The 13180-nt window shown below is 46.8% G+C and overlaps 1 protein-coding gene across 9 annotated transcripts in view; it reads right to left on the reverse strand.

Moving 5' to 3' along the window:
- LOC144686458 (collagen alpha-3(VI) chain-like) overlaps positions 1 to 13180 on the reverse strand; it is a 243199-nt gene that overhangs the window by 114934 nt on the left and 115085 nt on the right. For 8 of the 9 annotated variants that reach the window (XM_078551700.1, XM_078551703.1, XM_078551702.1 and 5 more), the window contains 2 exons: positions 6384 to 6977; positions 511 to 1149 (listed from right to left, as the gene is read on the reverse strand). The exons of the other annotated variant lie outside the window; for it this stretch is intronic. In XM_078551700.1, coding sequence (XP_078407826.1) covers positions 511 to 1149; positions 6384 to 6977 — 1233 coding nt within the window. The remainder of the gene's footprint in view (positions 1 to 510; positions 1150 to 6383; positions 6978 to 13180) is intronic. 9 annotated transcript variants of the gene reach the window in all.

A 13180-nucleotide genomic window follows, 5' to 3' on the forward strand; every position in this document is an offset into this window, starting at 1 on the left:
GGATTGGCACCCATAACCTGTGAATTAAATAAATACTGGGATCCTAATGTTGAACTGAAACATTTATTGGAATATTGGACACGCAAACAGTTCATAGTAAAGTTTTGTCCCATTGTATTCAAACCTCTTTGCCATGAGTGATCCATCATAAAATCACTACTGATGCATCAAAATTAGTTGCGAGTTGCTGAGAAGGGTCTTGCAACCTAACAGAACTGGAAGAAAGCTTCTAAAATCTGGTACTATGGTCAGTGACTCAGCTCATCATGGTGGTGTGTCAGTGTTAGATTTCTAAATTTTATCCAAGTTTCAAGTTGACTTCAGCCATATTGTAAGTGTCCTGGACTCAGGCAACAAATCGCTGAACCCACTCCCAACCCCTTGTGCCTAGAACCTTGTGTGATATCTTGACAGGCACTAGGATATTTAACAGTATATAAAAATTGTTTACAAGTATACTAACGCTAATAATATTGCGGAAATATCTGAAAAAAGACTAATTTCAGGTACCTTCTGTAGGAGGGGCAGGTTCCTCTTCAGGTTTTATTGTTGGTTCTTCAATAATTACTGTTGGAACAGTCAGTGTTGTCAATGGTGCCATCATCTGATTCTGTATATCTGACAGAGAGTGGAATTCCTTTACATTGAAGATTAAACTTGGGTCAATTGCAATCTCTTCTAGCTGTGCTGGGTCTGGATGCTTGACTCCAACAGCAAAGGTCATTACTGCAGCTCGCTTCAATGCATCTGCTGGTGCTTCCACATCATCGCTGGACCTTCCACCAGTAACGAGCACCAAAAACTGAGGAACATTTTCTTTTATTCGGCTTCCTGCAGAACTAGTAAAATAGTATTTAATGGCAAAGTCCAACGCTGAACCAGTGTTGACTGTTGTCCCCCCTCTCAGTCTGAGACTTCTGATATGAGACAGAAGTTCAGCTTCTGATGAATACGTGTTTAGATAGAACTCAGCTTCTGTGTCATCACTGTACTGTGCCAGACCTACACGCACCTTGTCACTTCCAATGGCCAGGTTCTGAATTATTCTTGTCATAAAATCACGGACAAAAGGTAAATTTGTGTTTCCCACATTGTCTGATCCATCAATAAGGAACACAATGTCTCTCTCACTCATTTCCTTTGGTAGAACTGGAAAAGCAATAAACATCAGGTCAGACAACATCCCTAGAAATTAAATTACACCTGATAAACCAATGTAATCAGATTTTAGAAAATTTTCTACATTCTACAACAAATGGGACTTTAATAAATGATATTTCCCCTGTGTTTCTCTAGCATCCAGAGAAGACCAGCATCAAACAAAATCCACTAATCACAAAGAAAATGTGCTTTAAGTATGGAAAGATCTAAAAAAAAAACATGCACATCCTTTTGAAAAGGAAACCATGATTAATCCTCATGTTGCAGGTGTCTGGTATACATCATTTCCAAATGGACCTGACAAATCCATAGGATTGAACTATGAAGACCAACTAAGCTCAATGTGTGAAACATTTTCAAGTGCACAAAGCAGAAAACATTCTGAGATGCTTTGATCTCCTATACACTGCTTATGAGTGTCCTAGTTACATCAAACAGTCATGCTAACTGGGCACTTTGCATGGATGTGGCATTTTTCATATCAAATATGAATCAGTCAGAATGATAATTCCTAAGGTACCAGAGGGACACTTTTCAAATTTTTAAACTTGCAATGTCTCAGCTTTAAATATCCCTAGGCCTGAATGTTACCCTTGGCAGGTGGGCACAATCGGCAGGCCCATGACCGGTTGGAAAATGGGCCGTCGCCCATGATTAGCCCCCAACCATAATTTCAGGCTGGCTGGCCAATTAAAGCCCGCCCAGCCTGAAACTCATCCTCCCAATGGTGGGAAGGGGCAGACAGGGGCTGGGGCGACCCGGCAGCCAGTTTAAAAATGGCACGGGCAGCTCCCTTAAGGCTGCCCAGGAAGAACGTATCTTCTGCGTTGTGAAGGCTGAAGTTATGGCATCAAGTGTCGCTGGAGATGCCAGACGGGAGGGCAGGTCGAGTGGGCACTCTGTCCCCCGGTTTTTGGATGAGTGCCTCATGGTCCTCCTGGAGGAGGTAGCTGCCAGGAGGGACACCCTTGTCCCCAGAGATGGAAGGAGGAGGCCACCGCACCTAACAAAAAGAGCTTGGGAGCGCAGGTCAGCAGCCATGATGTTGTGCGGTACACATGGGTGCAGTGCCGCAAATGATTTAATGACCTGCTGCGCTCTGGAAGGGTGAGTACCATGTTGGTATGGATCAGTGTGTTGAAGTTTTAATGTCTGGCCATCCCCCCCGTGGAGTTCAGGGGTGTTAGAGTCTGAGTGCCAACTGTCAATGACACTGGAGCAGGCCAAGGGGGTGAGCCCTGGCTGCTTGGGCTGAGTGTCTTGCAGCTCGAGGGCCACGACTCGGGTGTGCCCTGCAAGGTGTTCCTCAGGTGGGGTTGGCCATAATAGTGGTATAATGGTGCTGCAGGTAGAGAGTGGACTAATCAATGTTCCTCTGTCCTCTCAGGAGAAGAAGACCCATGACAACATTGAGAGGTCACGGACAGGCGGAGGCCCCCCAAACCTCCTAGTCCGATCCAGATTTGAGCAGGATGTCTTTGAGCTGGAGAGGCGCCATGCACATCTGTCAACCAGTTGCAAAGAAGCTGGAGTCTCAGACGAAGGTAAGAGTGCAGTGCACAGAGGTGAGAGTTTCGGATGGTGCAAAAATTCTTGTGTAGTCTCCTCATTGATGGGAGCCTCAAAACTGGATTCACCATTGATCATTGAAAGACGATGGCACCATGATACAGATCTCCATTGTCTCACCAGGGTGCCTGGTATGGACAGTGACAGTGTGATGACTTAAACTAATGACATGTTGTTGTCCTCCCTTAGATTCGCCAGTACTCGAATGCAGGACCCTGAAGAACCACCTGTGACGCCAGAGGCTTCACATGCACTTGCATCACACCCGCTCTGTGAACCAGGCACCAGTGCAGATACCAGCACCTCAGTGGGTGTTAGATCCTCGGCTAGAATATCGGAGCACTGCGGTGAGGGCACTTCACAATTGTTTGGGGGGCAGGCGGAGGCAGAGAGTGCCCAGGATGCCGGCAGTTGGAGAACTGCTGGGGACCAGGACAATGCTCAGTCGAAGGCAGATGATGAGCGTCTGGAGTTGCCCATTAGGCGGCAGATGCTGAATATCCAGCGGGATGTGCGGAAGGATCTGGCGGAGTTCCATGAGGGTATGCGTGCCATAGTCTCTGTTGTGGAAGAGTCCATGTGGAACATGAGCACTGCGTTGACCCTCATGGCCGAACGCACTGCCTCCTCCATTGAGATGATGGCGACTCTCATGGAGAAGCAGCTCCAGGAACAGAATCAGGGGTTCCGAGGGTTGTGCTCAGACCTGCAAGCCCTCACACAGGCAATGACCTCAGGTGGTCAATGCCAGTGTGGGAGATGGATTGGGCACCCAGTACCCCAGCTAGGTGCCTGTCCATCAATGGTGTGCAGGGAAGTCCACAGCGACCTCACGTTGGCGCACAAGCTGCCTGTTGTCTCTGTGGGCTCCCCTCAGGGTGCTCTGGATGACGACAGCAGCTCCTTTGCCCCTCTGCCAGTGACCGTGGCATCTGATGAGGCTGCGATAACTGGAGAGATGCCAGCCATGGCGCTGGCTGCTCTCTCCCAAGCGGGGCCAGCACAAGCTCCACTGGCCAGAGGATGACCACCAAGGTCTTCAAGGCTAACAAGACACCAGAGTCAGCAGGCTGCCTCCAATGCTGCTGACAGCAAGGGGGGCACCAAGGCGTAGCACTCACAAACAAGTGCAAGTGTTCACAGATGATCTTCTGTTGTGTAATGTTGTGTAATGTTTTGTTTATGTTTTATGGCCAGGGAATTAAGACCAGAGAAGCTGATGTTAACTTCTTTGGATTGTCAAAATGAGATAAATTTTTTGTTTGTGTCCTAATGGCCAGAGTATGCTTCCCCTTTATATTTTTTTGGTGCAGGATACTCCAATTTGTAATACTGGATGTGAGTGGCTCTAACTTTTATTGCACAGGCACTGAGTGGACTTTGGGTTCAAATGAAAGGGTCATTTCAGACACCTGGGATGGAGGCAGCAGCCCTGACATGAGGTGGAAGCGGATCTAACTGGTCCAAGGTGTCCCTGCCTCCCTGAAGGATACAGAGGTCTACATCCAAGCTCTCAGCGTTCTCCTCTTCTGACTCACTACTGGATTCATCCTCTGTGGCCTGTGCAGCTATGTCAAGATCCTCTTCCTCCAGTGGGTCCCCCCTTGCCAGTGCCAGATTGTGGAGAGTGCAGCATGCAACCACTATTAGTGACACACGCTCTGGGGGGTATTGTAGTGCTCCCCCTAAATGGTCCAGGTATTGGAAGCGCATCTTCGGAAGACCTAAGGTCCTCTCTATCACTGCCCTTGTGGAGGCATGACTCCTATTATAATGCTGTCCTGCCTCAGTTCTTGGGTGGTAGAGAGGCGTCAAAAGCCACCTTTTCAACGAATAGCCCTTGTCACCCAGCAGCCATCCATCCAGTCGGGCTGGAGCACTGAATAGCCTCAACACCTGGGAGTGTCTGAGGATGTAAGTGTCATGGGAGCTGCCAGGGTACCTTGCACACACTATCTGGACGTTCACTGAGTGGAAGCCCTTCCTGTTGACGAAGGCCCCCGACTGACCCACTGGTGCCTTGATTGCCACATGTGTGCAGCCGATTGCACCCTGGATTCAGGGGAACCAGCAATCGCTGTAAAGCCTCTGGCTCGCTCAGCCTGGCTGACCTCGTCCATACGGAAATGAATAAATGTCATTACCCATCTGAACAGAGCTTCTGTCACCAGCTTGATGCAACTGTGGACAGCTGATTGGGAGACTCCACACAGATCCCCCTCTGAGCCCTAGAAAGTGCTAGAGGCATAAAAGTTGAGAGCCACTGTGACCTTCAGAGCCACTGGCATGAGGTGTTCACCCACACTGTCAGAGCTTATCTCAGACCCAATCATCTGACAAACGAAGGTCATGGTTTTCCTGAAGAGGGGGAGCCTCTTTCGGCATTGCACCTCGGACATATGAGGTAGCTGCATCGCTGCCTGTAAACCCTGGCAGCAGGATAGTGGCATCTTCTGCAGCCCCTTCTGCATTGGACTACCTGCTAGCCTTGCATCTATTGTGCCTGTGCCTCTCCTCCCACAGGTCCCTACCCTGGAAGCTGCATTGTGACACCTGGCCTCCTCTCCCTTCTGCCCTTCTCTTCCTCCTCAGAGGAGGTGCTACCAGCGGAGACCACAATCCCCAATATCAAGGTCACAGAAGGCTGTCTGATACCTGGAAGGGTCCATACAGTCAAATTCCTCCAGGGGCCTTGGCGACACCAAGAAATTAAGCCTAGAAATGCTGAGAATGAAGCTCAGAATGGAGATGAAGCTGTCAAGTTCAAATAAGCAACCAGCAGCAAACTATCTCTAAACTCCTCATTATTCGCACTGGCAATATCCCGCCCTTGGATGTAGTTATTCAAAATGTGGGCTGCCCGTTTTGACCGAGTAACAAGCGTGAAATCGAACTGGCAATGTAAAATCGGCTTCAGTTGGGTTTTTAATGGCCTTAAGTGGCCTCTTAATTGATGGCGGGCGCAGCTCCAACTCCCACGTGCATCCACCGACCTGAAGATTGCGTGCGTGCGGGATGATGTCGGGACGCTCGCCCGATGTCTCCTCGCGCTATATTACGCCAGATCAGGTCGAGCGCGCGCCTGCCAGCGAGGTGTAAGATACTGCACCTAATTTTCCCATTTTAAGGAAAAAATAAATCTTAAGAGAAATGCAATGGTTGATAATATGCAGGAGAGGCAGGGGGAAGTGAGGAAGAATGGTTTTACACGATGAGTGGTAATGACCTGGAACTTGCTGCCCGCTAGGGCGATGGAAGTGGGGGCAATCAATGATTTCAAAAGGAAATTGGATAGGCACTTGAGCGAAATAAACTTGCAGGACTGCAGGGGTAGAGCAGCGGAATGAGACTGACTGGATTGCTCCATGGAGAACTGACATAGGCACAGTGGGCCGAATCACCTCCTTTTGTGCCCTAATTTATACCATGTTAGGAGTATATAGTGCACTACTGGTTTAACATGCTGATACTAGCAGTGGTTATGGAGTGTGTCTTCAAAATTCAGTCATTGAAATAACTTGCTGGTAAAATGTACTGATTGTGTAACCTTAGTCTTGGTGAGGTCACTCTTATAACATCGAAAATGTTCTTTTATTTTCTGCTACATACCTTTGAGTAAACTAAGCCAATCATAGTTTGCCAGACTATTTTACCTTCAGTAGGAGGAATTGGTTCTTCAATCACAAACTCTGCTCTAACTTTAGAGAGCAGTTCTTGTTGAACAGTTTGCAATTCCTGGAAATCTCCCAGTTTCAAAACAAAATCAGGATTAGACACTATCTGTTGTAGCTCCGACATGTCTGCACTCTTGGCCCCGATAGCAATGGGCACTATACCAGCCTGTTTCACTGCATCTGCTGCCTGTCCAACATCATCTCTGGATTTCCCAGCAGTGATAAGCACCAGGATTTGTGAAGCTCCAGCTTCGCTCCTGCCCCCTGCAGATGGAGTGAAGACATTCCTTGTGACATAGTCCAGTGCAGCACCAGTGTTGAGGGGTCTTCCTGTTTTCAGTCTCAGCTTTTTTATTGCATCCAAAATCTCATCTTTAGTTGAATGACTATTGAGACCAAATTCAAGTCTTGGGCTCGAACTATATTGTACCACAGCAACTTGATCTTTGTCAGGTCCAATATCGAGCTCCTGGATTACTTTGTTAAGAAACTCACGGACTTGAAGAAATGATCTTCCCATTCCAGGAGAACCATCGATTAGGAAGACGATATCTCTGTTCCTGACTGCTGAAGCTAAATATAAACATAAATGTACACGATCAATGTTGGAAGTCCCATGCAGGATGAAAAGATTTGCCATGTTATTATGAGTTCTTCTGGACAGGGAAGGAGAGATAAGCTGAAGCCCCCTATTCCCTTCCCTTACTGTCTGTGACCAATGTGGTTTTCTTTTGTGTGTTTTTAAGACCTCTTTAACATGTGGCCAATTTAAAGAACCAGAAATAGTCTTCTGTCGTTTTAAATAAAAAAGATTATTTATTCACATGTTCACCCTGAAAGCCTAATTGCTTCATCACTCACACACGCACTCACACAAAAGAAAGATATTGTTAAAGAGATTAGTGCACTTTTACAATTAGTAAACGAAAAAATAGTTCATAGTTTATGGGCAGAAGTTTTAGCTCGTTAGGCGCCTGACCCGAATGAATGTGAAATGACGTGCGATGACGTCAGGCGAGCGTCCCGACATCATCGTGCACTTGCATGATATTTCAGTCAGCGGGCATGCACAGGAGTTGGCAACGCGCCCGCTGACAATGATAAGGCCTGTTAAGGACATTAAAAATCTAATTGAATTGAATTTTTCGCTGCCTGACCAACCTTATGGTTGACAGGCAGGGGAAAAGGCCAAGCGGCTTTTGGATTTTTTACGAAACCTGATCCATGGGCAGGTTGAGGTTTCGATCGGTCATTAAAAAGAATAAAAAATTTTCATATTAATTTCTAACATATCCCTGCTCATGTGACAGAGTCACATAAGGGGATATTTTTTAACATCTTAAAATGCTTTTTAATTGTTTATATCTCCATCTCATTGAGGCAGCTCTGTGCCTCAGGGAGCTTTTCCTGCATGCACTTGCTCGCTCGCCCTCCGACCTCCCCCTCACACACACACAGGCAGCACAGAGCACTGCAGGACACATTTCATGCTGGGTGGGCCTTAATTGGCCCGCCAGCATGAAATCGCGGTCTGGCCCCGATTGCGGACGGCAGTCGGCTTTCCGACTGCTCCCGCCCGCCCCTGCCAAGCCCGCCCGATGAGGGCAAAATTCTGCCCTATGTGTCTGGCTCAGTGTAGGGGAACTGTCCTTGCAGGCCCAGTAAAGGAAAGGGTTGTTTCCACCCTTGAGTTCTAGTCGAGCTAGGTTATAATACCTGGGTTCAGATATCAAGGTTATTGCAGGATTCCCTCAAAGAGATGGATTTTCAGGAGAGACTGATGCCAGTTATTTGTGGCTGCCTTACCAGGAGATCAAATTCTGTCCTGGTGGACTTTTGAGAGAAAGGAATCAAGCTGAGAGGCTTTTAGGATTTTACAGCCTCCTGTGCTTAAAGGCAAAGATGGCTCTGCCCTTTTCTGCAGCTGCTGTATCTTGCCATGTTTTCTACAACTGCTGAGGTCTTTCAGGGCCTTCAGATAAAAACTCATTATTTCCAGTTGATTTCAGTCACATGACCAATACTGGTATGTCTGTCTGGAATGGCTTAGCTGAAAGCTGTTGCTATACAATGGAGCTAATGGATGAGTTCTTCACACTTACACCGGATGGATTGGTTTCTGCCCAGCCCTTACTGCTAGGGTTCCAAATTGGAAACATGGGACTGAATAAAACACTCCGGCATGAGGGGCATTTTACGGATCCGGAAGTCAGTGGCCTTCTGATGGTTGAACCATGCAAATAAAGTGCTAATTGGAGCAATTGACTGTGAAAGCTGGGCCTTCATCCCACCCAACCAGTGTTGGAGGGCAGGATGTTTGGCCTTTGAGGTCATTGGCCGCGACCTGGAACGGGGAGGGGGTGGGGGTGGTCGACGGGGTAAGCTTATGTTTCCCTCCAACATTAAGGACTGAGTGGCCCCTGTGTCCAGGAGCCCAGGAGCAGTGCAATGGACTAGCTCACATTCTGGGACAGGTATGAGGACACTGTTCCTGAAAGGACAAAACTCCAGAAGCTCTTTGGGCGTTCGTACAGCTCGGACACACACCGTGCCGTGCCCTCCAAAGGGTAAATTTCTTTAGTGAGAATCTCTGCTTCCTCTGCTGCACAACCCATTGGGGCGTCCTTTGGGGGACTTACTCATATGGAACCCTATTAGATCAATAGGCTTCCCTTATAATCTCCAGCATTTAGGCCTAGAATGGCTGATTTTATTGCAATGAGGACACATTGGTCTCCAGGCGTTCTCTTTTCGGGCTGCAAAAGGGCTTCTCGCACCCTCCTTTATGCTTTCTCTTCTGGGTGATGGACATTGCTATCTAGGTCGCCCTGCTTATCTTTCCAATATTCATGGGAATGGTTTGGAAAGGATCTGGTGAGTTTCCAGAGTTGCCTATGGGTGAGATCATATCTGTCTTCTGATATGGCTGCATTTTGGGCCATGAAGATTCTCTGCTCCAAGTGCATCTGCAGGTTGAAGGGTAAGCAACCGTTGAATTCCTCCAACAATGCCAACTCATAGGAGCGTGGGATTCTTGGGGACCTTACCCATCGGTCAAACACAATTTGCTTCAGCCATTCACACTTGATGTGGGTTTGTGTGGGCTTCTTATGAGCATCCCAATATTACTGCCGATATGCCTCCAAGATGGCAGCCTTGGCCTGCTCATAATTCATGGACACATCAGAAGTCAGCATAGAATAGACCTCATGGTCTCTCCCTGACAGCTGTCCTTGAATCAGAAATGTCCAGATATCCGATGGCCATTTTAGCTGTCCTACTACTTTCTCAAAAGTGGCAAAAAATTACTCCACATCACTCTCTTCGAATTTGGGAATGAATCTAGCATACTTGAGGGCCTCAGCGAGTGGTTCTGGATTGGGAAGATAGGAGGTGCTCCCGGGAAGAGAGAGGTTTTTCCTCCCAGCTTCCAGCTGTCTGGTCCCTCTCTCCCTTTGAGCAGCTAGCTCCATTTCCAATTTTTGGAGCTGGAAATCCTCTCTCCTTTTCTCTCTCTCTTTCCCTCTCATGTGCTTCCCTTTCTCTTTCTTTTTCCCTCTCCTTAAATTCTAGCTACATTCTGAGCTTTTCCAGCTCAACTTTGACTAGAGGAGAGGATTCGGAGTCATGGTTGAGCTCTACATCCAACTGCTCTATTGGTAATGTGAGATCCAAATGTTCTATCAACAACTGGATCAGTTCACTTCTCTTCACTTTACTGGACAATTTTAACTGTACCTCCCTATCCACAGCTTTCAGCTTCTCTGTGCAAGGTTCATTAATGTTTCACCATTCAAATATCCATGCTTGACCAACATCTGGGTGTCAAATGTTGCCATTTTATTAATTCCTTAGAAAAGGAATTTGCTGTGGTAAGTTACTATGTTTTAAAAGTCGTTCCGGCCACCAGGTTTTTCTTTTTGGCCTCCAATTGACTCTTTTATATCAGATTTGGCTCGTGTCTTATGTGGGCTCTGATCAAATTCAAATGGGTGATCCCGGATGAGCCCCCGATTTCTGTTACGGACAGGGAGGGGTTTAATTTAAACAGCACTAATTTCTCCTCTCACCATCTGTCCATAAAGAGAAAGGTGTTTTTGATTTGCATTCCCCTTCATAAGCAGTGGTGTATTACCCAAAACCTTGGTTTTGATGTGACCCAATTTTCTATTAATAACCTCACATCAAACTCGAGATAGGCTGAACTCAAAGGGTTAGTTTATTTGTACACACTCAAAAACACGGGAGCACGGTTGCCTCCTTTGCATTCATACAGTAAAAGAGGGATAGAGAAAAGAAAGATTTACGGTGCAGAGACCACAGAGAAAAGAAATATTGTTTCATGTGGGTTCCAGAGTCCAGAATCAAAGTCCAGTGAGATACTTCCAGGGAGATCGGTGGGTTGAAACCGATGCTGGATAATTTCCTTTTCCGGCGGTGTTGACTTCACACAATGAGATAGGCATGCAGAGATGAATCAGTCTTGTAGGTGACATTACAGAATTTCCAGCAGAAGCAGTGTAGATGGGGGCCAATTATTCAACCTGGGCCAGAGCTCCTTGTCTGCGAAGCTGCTAGTCAGATGGTTAAAAAACCAGACTGAGACTTTGCAATTCAGCAAGGCAATATTACTGGTTCCACAAGCCAGGGGCTATGTCACATGACTTGCACCTCTCCATACTGTCTTTGCCAAAAGAACATATATCCCTTGTCTGGGTCCCTAAGATTATTAAATGGCTCAACCATTAAGAATTGAAAGGAAGGTTGCAGGGCCCTTTGTCTTAGCAGACCAGCAGACTCCTGTTGGCCAGCTTGGATATGAAATGCAGATGACCTTCGTATCGCTCTCTTTGAATTTGGTCTGGGCAGCCTACAGAGGATTGTTAGTGGCTCTTCAGGGATAACGATGCATGAGTTTCTCCGATACTGCCAGGTAGCTTCCTTTGTTCAGGGTCTTAGGTAAGCTAATAGAATGTTATTGTTTATTGTGAGGGGAACTGAATACAAAGTAGAGAGGTTATGCTTCAGTTATACAGGGCATTGGTGAGACCACATCTGGAGTACTGTGTACAGTATTGGTCTCCTTTTTTAAGGAATGATGTAAATGCGTTTGAAGCAGTTCAGAGAAGGTTTACTAAACTAATACCTGGAATGGGCAGGAAAAGCTATACAGGCTAGACTTGTACCCGCTAGAGTTTAGAAGAGTAAGAGGTGACTTGATTGAAACATATACGATCCTAAGGGGTCTTAACAGGGTGGATGTGGTGAGGATGTTTCCTCTTCTGGGAGAATCTCATATTAGGGGTCACTTTTTAAAACTAAGAGGTTGCCCATTTAGGACAGAGATGAGAATTTTTTTCTCTCTGAGGGTCGTGAGTCTTTGGAACTCTGTTCCTCAAAAGGCAGTGGAAGCAGAGTCTTTGCATATTTTTAAGGCAGAGATAGATAGATTCTTGATAAGCAAGGGGGTAAAAGGTTATCAAGGATAGGTGGGATGTGGAGTTGAGGTTACAATCAGATTAGCCATGATCTCAGTGAATGGTGGAATAGGCTCAAAGGGCCGAGTGGCCTACTCCTGCTCTTAATTTGTATGTTAGTACTTCACAGACAGACATAGATTCAGCCATTTTAGGTCTTTGTCCAGTTTGAATTTTTTTTTGGAGATAGTAATGAACATATCTCTATATATATTTTGTAAAATAATTGTACAGGGTGAGGTCTTATTCCCTCACAGCCCCCTGGCACACGGCAGTGTCAGAGGACTCAGGAAATGCTGGCATTCATCAGAGTTTTGAAACTCTTTGGGACTTCAGAGGTTTGCAGTCATTTAAGGTGAGTGTTCATTTTGTTGAGTTCCGATGTGTCCAAACTTTGCCACTGAGCAGAGAAGGCATTAGTTTTGAACCTGGACACGTTTTCCTCAACTTTGCATAGGGGAGTTTTCCAGTTATTGTATGTTTCTCTCTAGCAATGTCAGAGCCATTGAAGCGAGGGGAGAGGCTGGGGAGAAGGGTCATACCAGCCCCTCAATTTAATGGTGAGTCCCTCAGAGCCCTCCTCTGTGCAGTGTCGAACAGACGTAATCAGCTCATGTCATCCAGTGGGAGGAGGAGAAACCTGACCAAAACACATGCTGCCTGGGAGAAGGTAGCTGCGGAGGGTCAGCAGCTTTGTGCTGGTGAGGAGAGCCTGGTCTCAATGCCAGAAGAGGCTCAGTGACCTCATGGGGGTAGCCAGAGTGAGTAAGTCCTCAGTATGTGTAATCTTGTGCCAGTATGCTACAGAGTACACGAGGAATGTGAGTTTGGCTGGTGCTCCAAGGCAGCATTATGAAACAAAGACTTTGCTGTCAGTGACGATGTCAGTGTGCTCTTAAAACTTTGGTCTGGTTGCAGGGTACGGGTTGGTGAGCAGACTGTGGAGATGAGGGATGAGCACAGCATCTAGGCTGCATGCACTTTGCTAATAATACATCGGGGGCATGGCATCAAATAAGCTGACAGTGCCAGTGTGTGCAATCTTACACCTTTTTTCAGGAGAAGCATGTCCACAATGCCCGAGAGTGAGGCCAGACTGAAAGGGGTGTGCCAAACCTCGTGGTCTTGACTCCATTTGAAGAGGAGATGTTGATGCTCACTGACACAGAGTCGTGCAGGACTAAAGGCAGAGGCGAGATTGGAGGAAGGCCTGGGTCTGGTGAGAAGGAAAAAGGCATAAACCAGTAGAAAAGAGGACAGGACAGGTGGATGGAGGTTTAGCATGAAGCAATGAACCTT

The sequence above is a fragment of the Cetorhinus maximus genome, chromosome 11, assembly GCF_964194155.1.
Source record: "Cetorhinus maximus chromosome 11, sCetMax3.hap1.1, whole genome shotgun sequence".
In the NCBI taxonomy this organism is placed as follows: Eukaryota; Metazoa; Chordata; class Chondrichthyes; order Lamniformes; family Cetorhinidae; genus Cetorhinus; species Cetorhinus maximus.